The following is a 13,188-nucleotide window of genomic DNA, read 5'->3' as shown; positions in this document are numbered from 1 at the left end:
GTGGACATTTGGAAGATGCTTCCGAGTAAATTGCAGCGTTAAAACAATACGTCAGCATCAGCTGTAACCTCCGATCTAGCATAGGGTTTAACTCCAACCAGAGTGGTCGGCACACAGTTTATGAAAATCACAGCATATAACTAATGTTAAAAATTGTGTCTAAATACATCGAATGACCCTTTAAAAAGGCAATCTGACAGACCCAGAATAGCTGTTACACAGTATTATCTGATGAAATGTCCTTATGGTTGAGAATCTAATGGAAGTGGGTTCACACTGTATCACCTCAGGAGTGTTATCTAAACAAAGTGAATCGATGCCAGCTGGCCTGTCAGCTGGCATCGACTGGCATCGACTGAGTCTGCACAGCCTGAAGGACACTTGATGAAGCCTGGTATCAATGTTGAAGCCTACTGAGATGTACTGTGTCTTGACAAAAAAATAAGGAATGATAGTTCAGGTAATCTAGATCCAGATTTGTGAAATCTAGAATCCATCCTTTCATGTGTGTTTGAGGATTTTATAGCTTCTCTTAAATGTTTACCAATGAAAACCAGTCGCAAGGTTGCAGAGGGTTTTGTTGAACATCCCATCCCTTTAGTGCCATGGGACTATCATCGATGCAGCACAAGGGCAATTATGGGCGTAATTAATGGTTAATAAAAGTTCTCACATAATCCCCCAGATCCCAGCTGTTATTGTCCATCAAATAAGGAATAAATTACATGCCACACAGTCATATCTCTAGAGAGAAAAAACACTTCACACAGCGTGAATTAATTATACCATCAAGAACAGAGAACAGGTGGTGGAGCATTACCTGAGTTCTGCTTGTCTTTGGACGTTTCAATGCCAGCACCAATCAAGTTCATGATCTTCTCAATCTGAATAGGAGAAAGAAAAAAGGAAAAATAAAATGAGACAAGTAAAAGATTGCTTTAGCCTTTAAATGTAATGGAAAAAAAAGTCCTCCTCTGAAAACACCATTTTAGTGGAGCGCAAAATTACAAATGTTCAAAGTTGACCATTTGTGAATTAAGATCGACATGTTCCTTCAAAAATCCTGCCAAACCAATTATAGACCAGGAATGCTGTAGAAATGACGTTGGTTCACAGCCAATAGGTGAAGAGTTGGCACATTGGGCTGCTGCTCAGGTATTGGAGGGGTGGGGGGCTTATTTTGCAGTGATGGATTACAAGCAATGGTCAAATTCCCAATAACTGAAGCCAACAGAAAGTTCCCTAGCCGAGGCCAAACTGATCCTCAAGAGATTCACATCTATAGCTGACTGTTTCTCTGCTATTATTTCTTGGACTCAGTTGTTTTCAAAAGAAAAAAAAACAGAACTTTGCATAGAGTGAGCACAATGCTGACTCTGTTGGGTTTCAGAAAAATATTTGTATAATCTATCAATTCAGCATGATATGAGTTGGATCAGGACAAGTGCATTAACTGATGACAAAACTAAAAAAGTAACAGATGTCGTCCAGATACCAGCAATATAACTCAGATGCTCTTATTTAGTTTTGTTGTCGTTGACATTATTGCGATCGGCTGCCCCTATGCAGCCAGTTGTACTCTGAAGGTGATACACTGCACTTGACATGCAGCTTGCCTATGGTTCTGATTAAAAATGACTTGCGGCCTGTTGCTTTGTCTCTGGGAGTCTGGATGCGATATGGTTGGCAATAAAAAAAACATCAGCTGATGACAGATGATGAAAAAAAGACGATTGAACATTTAAATAACCATGCCGGGGTTGTTTTTCTTTGGTACGATGGCTCAGTACCGGTTGTTTCATTTTCAGTGAAGTGCTTTCAAGGTGACAATATCCCAGCACCGTTATGCCTCACCATCAATATAAAAGTACAGAATGGGAGTGCAGATGGTTCTGCGTCTGATGTGGCAGCAGAGACAGACACAGCACTGTATCCACATCTGTGAAAAAGAGACTGCCATAACAGCAGAACGGCTCAAAAGGAACATGCCGCTGTGTTTACGTGTCACACCACTGCTGCAGAACACTGCATAAATTCACACTCTGGGGCAGCCCATTACACCTGCGTCATTCCATGTAAACACACAAAGAGTGACAATGGCGGGGTCACAGAGTCTCTATTGTGATTCAAACAAAGAGTTCACATACAATTCAATCATTGACCCCCCCCCCCCCCCCCATCCTAGACTCTTCCTAACTGAGGGAAGATAAGACATAGTTTGTTGAAGCTAAAGGAAGTGCAAATACGTTAGCATGAAATGAAAATGTAGAGTTTATACCATAAAAAAAATGCATCTTAAACATGCACGCTGTCCACAAAACTAAAGATGTCCAGATACTGCCTGTTTATCCAACTGAGCTCTGCAGTTTTGGAAATTCTGGATTTGTGCCATTGTGTTTTTAAGCTATATATCACAATTTTGTTTGTTACCTCTTTTTATTTTGTGCGCTCTATGGTTTTGTACAGTCTCTTTTGCCACTCTGTGTCGATCCTCCTCTGCTTTGTTAGTTTCCTGTGTGCCCCGCTCCATTGATTTACTATCTTTAGTATCCCTCTTGCGTGTTCCCCTTCCTCCCTTTTGTGCTCACCTGTGTCTCCTTATTTAATCATGGCTTCAGCCCAGCCCTGTGCCTCATGTCTCTCCTCCAATCAGCTTCTTGTATGTTATCACATGATCGACTACCTCCTGTTGTCATCAAAGAAGTTAGTATTTCAGTCTCTTCCCCTTTTTTTTATTTTTGAAGTTTAGTATTTATTTTTTTCCCCATGGTTTTTTGAAACAATATTTTTATTTTGGAACCGTCTTCCATACTACATTCTGGCATTCTTCGGGTTCGTTGAAATGACAGAATGAAATGACATACTCAGTCAAAGTGCCAAATTTATATATTAGACCAATGCCATCTATAAATTATAATTCATAATGTCTTTATTAATGTGATCATACTTTCATGGACCATTGAAACTTTAGACATACTGTGCTTGTAGGAGCTACAAATAATTTTAGAATGAGGGTAAGGAGAACAACAGTACCAGAAATTCCTTCTGTAGGGACAAGATGTGCATCCACACCCTACGGCTTCATCCATCCAGTCTAATTAAAATACAAACAATATGTTTGTTTGATTGAAGTGACACATTATGAAAAAGTTGTTCTACACACACACATGATTCCTGATATCCCACATTGTCTGGGTCTGACTTATATCAGTCTTGGGTTTTATATCTGTTTAATAATCACTGTCATCACTTGTTAAGTGTAATGGAATTGTCTGCAGAGCGCCACACTACTTGCTGACACTTCATTCCTCAAGGATAACAGGAAGTTGTGCACAGAACAATTGACCCCATTATAAAGAGAAGAGACTGTGCATATAAAGCGTATTCAGCATTCTTGGGCCGTACTAGCAGAAACTGCAGCTGCGGAATCATGTTTTGACATCTTTAACTTGCCAATTAACAGGCAGGGTTCACCTGGAATTCTAAAATGTTGCAAATCATGCTGAGGGGGGAGGTGAATTTAAATTCACTATATTCTCAATGAGCTATGAGGATTTTGAGAGCCAGAAAAACTGATTTGGCTTTCAGTAGTGGCACCAGAGCCCGGTTTATTTGATGTAATATTTAGTGTTTGAAAAAGCCCTATGCACTTCGCTAGTGGCATCAACACTGTGGAATAGCCTTAATCATTTGGAAGTCAGGCATGTGGGATGCATGGCATATGCCTCCAGCAATGTAGACCTCACATTACTCCTTGAATTAACCCAGTTACATTCTATATCACACAGACACACACTGGACCTGAACTGCATTACGTCGAAGCTAAGTGCACCTTTATTAAAGCCGTCGTCAAGGTTCTGCTTCCCAGGAAGCTGCTGAAATATTTCATAACATCATGCACACGAAGCGCCTTCACGGCACATGGCTAGTATGTCACATTTTCACCTTTGCCAAGGAGGTTATTTTTTTGATGCCATCTGTGTCTGTCTGCACAGTTACATAATTACGCAAAAAGCTGTGGGCTGAAGTCCAAGAAGTCGTGCAGAAGGAAGAAAAAAGCGCAAAGTTAGAAGTTGGACGAATGTGAACAGTGGGATGTGTTTTTTTAACTTTCAATAACTGCATCACAGGGCATTTGTACGATGCCAACAGCAACCATGCCAGTCCTCAGAAAGAGTACATGCTGTGAATTTCACTACATCAACTATTAAATCAATCCTACAAGGGTAAATTATTTGGAGTGTCTTGTAAACAAATGACAGTATGTGTATGTGGGAGTTAAGTGCGAAAGGGAGACAAGTCATGAATGTATTCCTATGATAGATAATAAAGCTAATGACTGGTACCCTGCAAACTCCACCATGGGGGTGGCATGATGGCACAGTGGTAAGTACAGCAACCAAGCTTCCTGGTTCAATCCTGACACAGGGCCTTCCTGTGCAGGATTTGTGTGTTAGAATTAAAAGAAAACGTTTCTTCAAGTAGATGAAAAAAAATTGCAGCACACCAAATTAACTATTAGGAAACTTGCATACTTCCTGCTTCATGCAAGATAGGCTGGTTATTCTGTTTGGTTTGACAAAGGTGAATCCCATTCCTGCTTGATGCTGGGTTTCCAGTTGTCAAAGGTGCAACTCATAGACCTCATAGAACTTACAAGTGCATTGCACCCACAAGAAAGTGTATTGTCAATGTGAGAAGTGCACACAGCATCTTATTTACCCCAGAAAATATCGAAAGGGAGGTCAATGTTCACTTAAGCTCAAGTTGTGTGGCTTCATCTTGACAAAATATTTTCATTTCTAGATTGATGAACCCACTGTGAATGTGTCCATGAAACTGCGGCACTCAAACTGTTTCTTCTGGGTCTGCAGCTCTCTAATATTACATTGTCCACAGATTTTTCATTTTATTTTTTAAAGAAAGATCTAGGTCAAATATTTTTGTTTGATTGTATCAGAAAATGTTTTTTTAAAAAACTGGTCTCAGTTTTTCCTTTGAAAAACCTTGTTTCCGCATCTCCTGCTACTGCCGCAACTCACAACCCGCCTAACAGGTTGTATCCAGGTGGGAAATGAGATTTACAGGAATAGGCCCCTCACTGAATTCAAAAATGATGAATAGGTAGCCATCTGAAAAAGATGTGGAGTCCTCTTTTTCCCTGTTTCCAGTTTTAGGTGTCAACTATTTCAAGAGACAAGGAAATGTTATATATAGACCTGCCCTGACAAAGAAACTATGAATTTGCAAGTCAATTTACTCATTAACTTTCCTCTCTGTATGGTGCAAATTTCAGGTTGTGATTTTCAATAAAACAAGGTCACATTACCCGAGGCATTTCCTTAGAGTTCCATCGCTGCACCACCCTGGCGCCATTTTTGGTGTCTTTTTCAAAGTGGTATTTTGAGTAATAGCTTGACTGGCCATTGTCTGGTCTTAAAATGTTACTGTACGACAGCTTCGGCTTGCCATATACATTCATACAGTGCGCGAAACCCAACAGGGATGGACCCTGAGACTGTGGGAAGTGTTAAAGATTTTATAGAGAGGTTTCCTTTTCAGCCAAGTATCAATATGAAAAAGGGATAGGGAGTAATATCAGGCAATTTCTTCAGTAAGAAGGCTCTCGGTGGGAATTAATGTGACACAAAGTGGACTTCACCAAGAATCTCTCTGAGGGTTACTAAAATATTGAACTGAAAAGATCCCTGCTGAAACAGCTATTGACATTTTACTGAGGAAGAACACAGGGCTTGAGTGGATGGTGTCTTTAAATCTCTTGCGCACTGTGGAACGATATCCATATTGAAGTGATTTACATGTTAATATAGCATGATGGGTTTTTACGCTTTTGCAGACGCGGCAGAAACACTTTGTCACCTTTACAAACTTGTCTTATCATCAAAAGCACGCTATGTTCCAGTTAAGTAAAATCAATTGCTTGCAAACCAAGTACTGTACATTACTAAACTATTGTCCCCATATATTCTGCCTCATTGCCCTCTGCAGAGAATTTTGCTTTTCAGACAAGAACAGGTTCAGATACACTGAAAACATTTGTAAATTTTGATTTATTGACGTATCGTTAACAAAAACAGAAATTGTTTGTGCTTTGTCACTTCACACCACCTAGATTTATACCACCGGCTTTATTTTCTTTCCGCCTTATGGTCTGTGACTCACTCTGGGGTATACAAACCCCGAGCAAGGCATATTTCAGTGCCAGAAAAAAACAACTAAAAAGGCAGACCTGACCAAGACGGAGGCTGTGTTTGGAATTACTCATGTACAAGGATGTATACTACGACACCACTGGTACTACCATTCGTGGTACCCACAGATAGTCGAAATATAATACAATTGTGATGCCTCCAAGTTCCATGTGCTTTTTTCTTCCGTTTGTAAGCTTTTCATGTTGTGCGCCTCTTCCTCCTGTTATTGTGGTCCAATAAACTGCTGGACTACTCTCAGCCAGTTTTGCACAACACAAGATACAAGGCACAACACTGTCAACTGAGCCTGTGTCTCATGTGAGTAAATATGGCAGTAATCCAAAAGAGAAGACATAAGGAAAGATGGCTTGATATGATAAACTAACCCTAAAGACAGCCTGATTCACTGGTTCCATCTTGGAACAGGATTACTGCCCTCAGTCCCATTATCAATATGCTGACAGATCAGTTGCGTCGCACTATCTTCTCCCCGATTGCATCATTTTATCCAGCAGTGCTCACGAGTGTCATGATTGAGCTTCGTCAGACTGAGTAGTTTTCATTTACTTGACAGCCTTCAGGCTCCAATTAGGACTAATGAGAATGATGACTGTAGAGTCATTGCGGCCAAATGGTGTCATGAAATTGGTGACTTGTGCAGAGTTTTGTTATGGATGTACTGTTTTGAGAGAACTGGACTTTACAGTTTTGGAGTGATCATTTTAACAGACATGATGAGAGAGTAACATCCACTGCTGTATTTACCACAGCAATACTCCCTGATTATTCAACATCAGGGTTTCAAAGGCGCATAATACACAGACACTGGATTACCGTTCAAAGGTTGGAACCGGTGGGTTATAGCCCCTTCAGGCAAAATGCCACTGTGACACAACGGGCCATCTAGAACACATCATTTCCAATGACTCATTGAGATGCACAGCGATTTTTGCATTGCAGATGCAATTAGCTTGGCACCTCTCAGCGAGCTCACAGTTCAGTATTGCCTGGAAAAAACTTTTAGAGTTGCACTTCAACAAATACCTGAGCCGCCAAGTGAGAATTAGGTAGCCTTGAAGCAAGTAAAAGAGAAAAAAGCCTTATCCAGTGGTGGTCACAGATAAAGGTTTCATTAGATCTGTTTTCAAAACTGACAGCAAAGACGTGACAGTCCAGTTGGAGTTTTAAAAACTGTGGCTTTTTAAATCCTTTCTGCCAAAATCTCAGTAGATGTACACCACACAGCTTAAACTACATTGAGTCAGAGAGGACAACTACAGGAGTGTTAAAACATCAAATATGCATTTTAATACCTGCCTCTAAGATAAGGGTATCGAATAAAACCTGTCCATTATTTTCTCCATAAAGGCAACCTCATACTAAACGAGGAAACATGCCACACATCTCACTGCTTTATTGAATTACATGCTTGGCTGGTGTGCGATTACAACCAAATGAACATGCACTCATTGCACCTGACTGGACAAATCATTTGTGGGCTGTCCCCTCACAGGTTTCATACCAGAAGTGAGATGGTTTCAGGTTTCTAAAAACATTTTTTGAGCTGTACGCTGAATATGTTTTACGCACAACAATCCAGAAATTTCTTATCTTTCCATCTTCTCATCACAGAAAAAGAAGACTGAATAATACAATTATTTGCTATTTTGACACTAGCAAGCTTGGTTTTATAGAGGCACATCACTCCTTGCATGTGTGTAAAGATGCATCTCGTGTGTTCTACCAGGTGAGAACATTTGGAGGCAATGTGGCATGTGGAAAAAGGCCCGTCCCTCCCTCCATCCGACCACCATCAACACACAACCACCACTCTCATATTCATGCTCCACATTTGTCTAACCACATCTTGTGATGTGTTCACTCTGTCGTGGCTCTCTGTATAAATAATAAATTAAATTACACATCCATTGAAACATGTCCTTTTTATAAGAGAAAATTTTCGGTTATACCCGGGCTGCACTCTCAAACCACATCAAATAGATGGGAACAACTCAGTTCCAGGTGGTCTAATTCTATGTCATTTTCCATTAAGTCAGAATCTTGATACCCATAAAGATCTCAGTAGAATTGTGTTTGCTTGAAGCTTAAATGATTCCCTCAAATCTAACAAATGAAACATTTCCATTTAACATTCACTCCAGTTGGCCTGATTCAAAACCACTACGAAACATTTCTGCTCTCACAAACACACATACACACACTCTACTGCATATTTAAAAGCTTGCATGAGAAATTAACTTTGAACCACAAGGAAATTTAGAGAACACACATGAATTAAGTCACTCAAGCATCCGTTACATGTGGTTGTGTTACTTTTGCCTTTTAAGAACTGAGCAGTGAAGCAACTTAAGCAATGCATTCAATGCCAGCAATGGAACAGCTTAGCAGACAACCAAATTTCATATCTGGTGAGATTAAGGGTGGATTTCCACGAGATATTTCCCAAAATCTGAACCTGGGATCATTTTACCTCCACTGATCCATCATATGGGACCATTTTTAGAAAATGGCATTGGTGTTTTTTTTTTTCCGACTGTGTGGAGCATGACAAGATATGAAAACATTGACAATCCAATGTAAAATTGAGGTACGTTAAGAACATTAGATGAATGTTTTGCTTGATTCCCATACTGCAATCTGTGTTGCCACTTCATTGGAGTTTTAGGGAGCGGGCTTGTCAAAAACCCTTTTTGTTTTATCCCACTCATTCATCAAACTTGCATTTAGCACTGTATACTTGTATTTCGTCACCCTCTTATAACATTTGCCTTATTTTTTTCCATATTTCATCTCCATATTCACCCTATGGTTCCGTTTTTTTGTGCTTTCAGGAAACCTTTAAAAAAATCACAGAGGCGATTATTTTAAGAAGGCTATGATTTGTATCTGTGATTTGCTGTAATGAAATCCCGTAATGATATGACAAAATAGTGGAAACCATACATTTTTTATTGAGTCTGTTAGACAGTCCAGCTGGGCCAGCAGCCCTTTAACACAGAACTGCACAGCGGGCTACGTATTTGCACTTGTTACACTATCTATCTCTTTGTGTATAGAAATCTTCAAATAGAATACCGAGTATCAGTGCAACCTCAAAACCTCAAAAAACATCAGTTGTAACCGAAGATGCAAGATATAATGAATCCTGAAAAATATCTTATATGTTCTCAGTTTAAAGGTTATACTCCACATACAGCTCCCAATGTTGCGTTTAATGCTGTCTCCTGTGTGTGTTTTAATATATCTGATGTAAAACTCTGTCTGCCTAGAGGCTGTTCTCATCGCATTAATGTTTTGTAGCGTATCACTTCGGAAGATATACATATAAACCAATGTCAATATGTACCCTCTCACAGGCCCACACACAATCCCAAACATAGAACCCCAATCCCCGCACCCCCTCAACCTAAACAAATTCCTTAAAATCTGGTGGCAAAGAGACTTGGGAGCAGCAGCAAAACAGGATGCCCTTGTGAACAGGACACCACACCCAGCACAGCCTGAATAAACAGAGAGCAGAGGGGTGGAGCTGAGACCCAGCCTGGGACAGAGCGGTTATGTTCAGAGCACAAAAAAACTACAAGACATGATAATGAGATGACGGCACTGACCTTGTTGCAAGGATGAACACAGTAACTTATGTTACAGTTCCAAAATCAGTGACCCCCAAAAGGCCCAGGAGACTGAGAGCATTGCTCCCTTTCACACACTTTTGCCTGATGTCTATAAATATATAAGATATACAGATAACTAGGTTTTTAAAAAACATTCATTGAATGGTATGGGAAATAGGCCTTTATCATATGAACTAAATATTATTTTATAAATAACATTCTTCAGTAAGCCTGTGAATATGAGTCTCCAGGCACCAAATGATTTGGCATACAATAAGTGTCAAACGAGGAAGTACAAGATAACACAGAAATAACGTTACCCAACTACAGTGCCACTGTAGTCCTTGAAATAGTCTAATGTTGTTTTAGTTAGTAAGTTTAGTTAAGGCCCCTGAATACCAAAAGAAAAGTTCCAAGAAATAACAAGCACCACTTAAATGAGTGAAGAATACATCATACAGGCATATGTTCCCAGCTGCCTACCCAAACACTTTGTGTAAAACTTTTAAAATTGTATCGACAGTTTGAGTAACCATGGTTGAAAATGACTATTTCTGATTTAAAAATTAATATAGCCTGCGTCTCTTGACTCGCGACATCACTGGAATCCATTTTATATTCACTCTAAGAAATAGGCCATTATTAACGTTTTGATCCATTGGAGACTCTAGATATTATGTCTAGTAGACCTTATTGTATTTGGATTTCAAAAGACTTCTGTGCATTTTTGGTCAAAATTTAAGAAAATGCATTTTGGTTTTTAAAATTACTTGCTATAGATTAAAATAAATCTATTAGCTGTTTAGCCAAATAAGACATTCAAGTTATTGGTATTTGGGTGTGATTTGTGTTCATGCTCCAAAATTTAGATCATTTTGATTAGATTTGAGCCTATTTTATCACTGTGCTCAAGAACTCAGCATCCATAGTTTTAAGTTCTCCCCTCATTTACTTCAATTGCAAAATTTTGCCACAAAGCTGAAAGCTATTCTCATATCTTTCAAATTGTCAGACATTGTAGCCACAGGTTTCAACCATTAAAGTGTTTTTTGAATTTATAGTAAGAGGTTATTATTAATTTCAGTTCTATGCTATGCTTGAGGGTGCGCGGCATTGACACTCCAAATTGCTCAGAAATCACAAGTCGAGGCTTTTAGGGCTAATGGGGGTGCGCATTGCTCCCACTGGGCTGAAAGTAGATGCTGCAAGATGGAGAAAAGAAGCCAGAGGAGTGCATGAGGAGACGTGCAGGCGTGGGTCAGCCCCTGAGACACGTACTGAGTGGATGTGGTACGACAGCACAAGCCCAATTAGTCTTGGATGCCAAGGTTGCTACAGGGAGGTCAGTGCAAGTGATCAAGCCATTCATGCATTCAAGCACTTGCCTACCGGCGCTCAATGCTGACAGCCTGGGTAAAGTTACTGCTTTCTGTCACTGGAAGACTCCTAAACGCTCTCATACCGCTAACTCTCCCTCTTGCCACCATCCTTGCTTCCTCTCAAAAATGCTCAGACTTACTACTTTTTACATAAATGCCTAGTTCCTCCTTTATTGGCCTCCCTGTCCTACACATTCACACCCAGGAAAGCACTTAAAATCACAACACACTCAACTTGAAAGCCTATCCGTGCTTCAGCAACAACAGTGCCACTCTCTCTGTCCCTTACACCCACCCTTCCACTTGTTTCCTATCCCCAGAGCTCAAGGATTACCTCATCCCACTCAGAGGCAAAAGAAGGCATGCGCTCCATGGATCTCTGCCCCGAGCTGCAGTTAGACATAGATCCACAGCGGCCAGTCAGACCTCCATCTTCTTCTCCCGCCGGCGATGCCAACAAGTCAGAGTCTGACTTGGACAAGCTTCTGGTCAAACCCAAGTCTGCAGGTCTGACTTTGTCAACAACAGAGGCGGACTCATCTGAAATCTTTATGGAATCCTCGATGTCAGGCTTCTGGATCGTATTTGTGGGTTTCGCTTCCATTGTGCAATGTGCCAGTGTGTCAAAACGGCTTCTTGCAGCTGCTCAGGGCTTTCTGTATCCCGTAGTACTTAGGCCACTGGTCAGTCCTGTTCAGCCACCATCCAGTCTTTGAGGAGTCTTGTTGGATGTTGATGAAACCCAGTCACTGATCAAACTGTAAAACACAAATAGATTACACAAAAGTAGCAAAACTCCCCCATGAGCCAGGCAAAGCAAACTCATAATAGATGGTCCACTTAGGATGTACAGGAAGCATGTCAAGGGAAAGGGGAAAGGTCCAAGATCCGCCCACTAGTTGTATCCTGTTGCCCTCCCACTGAATCCTAAAACAGTTCCCCATCTTGATACTTTCACTTCCTTTCCTGCAGCAAATGCAGTAATTTAGCCAAAAACTTTGTATCAGTCCCAGTGATTCAGAGGTCACTGAGCTCCTCAGAAACAATGTTAACATGATACAAAAAACAGGAAAACCAGTCATAGGTAGAAGAAAGAAAATTCCAACTCTATGAGCATTGAAACATAAATCACACAGTTATAGTCAAATTCATCCGTAAAATTTTGGACAAATTGCACACTCAAAAACATTCCAGAAAGCCACAAAAGCCTTCAATTCATTCATTTCCTACCTGTAGACATTCCTCAGCAGCACTGGTTTTCCCAGCACGTTATCTTGGTGACTGTCCTGTTCAGTGTTGTTCCCCGACTCTTCAAGAGGACCAGCCCTGTCCCGTAGCGAGGATCAGAGAATGGATAGATCTCTAAGCCTGGCCTTATTCAGACTGACAGCTGGGTAATCAGGTTACAGACACACTGGGTGGTTGCTCTCTAAAGAGTAGTGGGAGATAGGGTTCCTACTTTGCTGTAGAAACATTTTTAAGGACGTTTATGCATGAGAATTAGCTGGTTTCAGATGGCCTTTTTTGGGTAAAGATAGTAAACAAACGGTATTTCAGACCTCAATGGATTGAGCCCATCTCTGTCTGAATATCAATCATGAACACTGTTTGGTCTGAATTTATTTGACTGATATTCAAAAGGTATGACAAGATATTCCTCTGTGAATGCTGCCTGACCAAGCAAATTTAGAAAACCACACCAGTTTCAAGGGGTGATACATTTCAACTGATGCCGCAGTTATTTGGCCTCATTGATTTTGTGCTTCAGTGATATATTTTGAGGAAAACCTCTAAATCGTACATCTTCACCAAACCATAATATCTTCTTTGACCATTGGAGAAAGTTGAACCGAAATGTCATATATTGATGATGTGGGAACAATTTAGAGAAGATCTCTGCACTCATGACTCCGTTGTGATTTGACTTTTTTTGACAAAATAAAATCTTGCTAGGCATCCTTA

At 40.3% G+C, this 13,188-nt stretch overlaps 1 protein-coding gene across 8 annotated transcripts in view; it reads right to left on the bottom strand.

Annotated features, from left to right (window-relative positions):
- The window catches only part of anks1ab (ankyrin repeat and sterile alpha motif domain containing 1Ab), a 43,143-nt gene extending 30,623 nt beyond the window's left edge, over positions 1-12,520 (bottom strand). For 7 of the 8 annotated variants that reach the window (XR_015106400.1, XM_086149922.1, XM_086149924.1 and 4 more), the window contains exons 1-2: positions 11,561-12,020; positions 821-884 (exon numbers count right to left, since the gene is read on the bottom strand). Coding sequence is in view for 7 of the 8 variants with exons in the window: in XM_086149922.1 (XP_086006048.1) it covers positions 821-884; positions 11,561-11,830 (334 nt within the window). In the remaining variant the exon portion in view is untranslated. Of the gene's footprint in view, positions 1-820; positions 885-11,560; positions 12,021-12,456 lie in introns of those variants that run through there. The other variant, XM_086149920.1, reaches the window with a different exon arrangement.
- Between the last annotated feature and the right edge of the window lie 668 nt (positions 12,521-13,188).

This window comes from Fistularia commersonii, chromosome 7, assembly GCF_037954325.1.
Source record: "Fistularia commersonii isolate RoL2024-O1a breed Wild chromosome 7, RoL_Fcom_v1.0, whole genome shotgun sequence".
NCBI classification, from domain to species: domain Eukaryota; kingdom Metazoa; phylum Chordata; class Actinopteri; order Syngnathiformes; family Fistulariidae; genus Fistularia; species Fistularia commersonii.
Note: the sequence above shows the minus strand (reverse complement) of the source record. Positions and strands in the feature narration are given on the sequence as shown.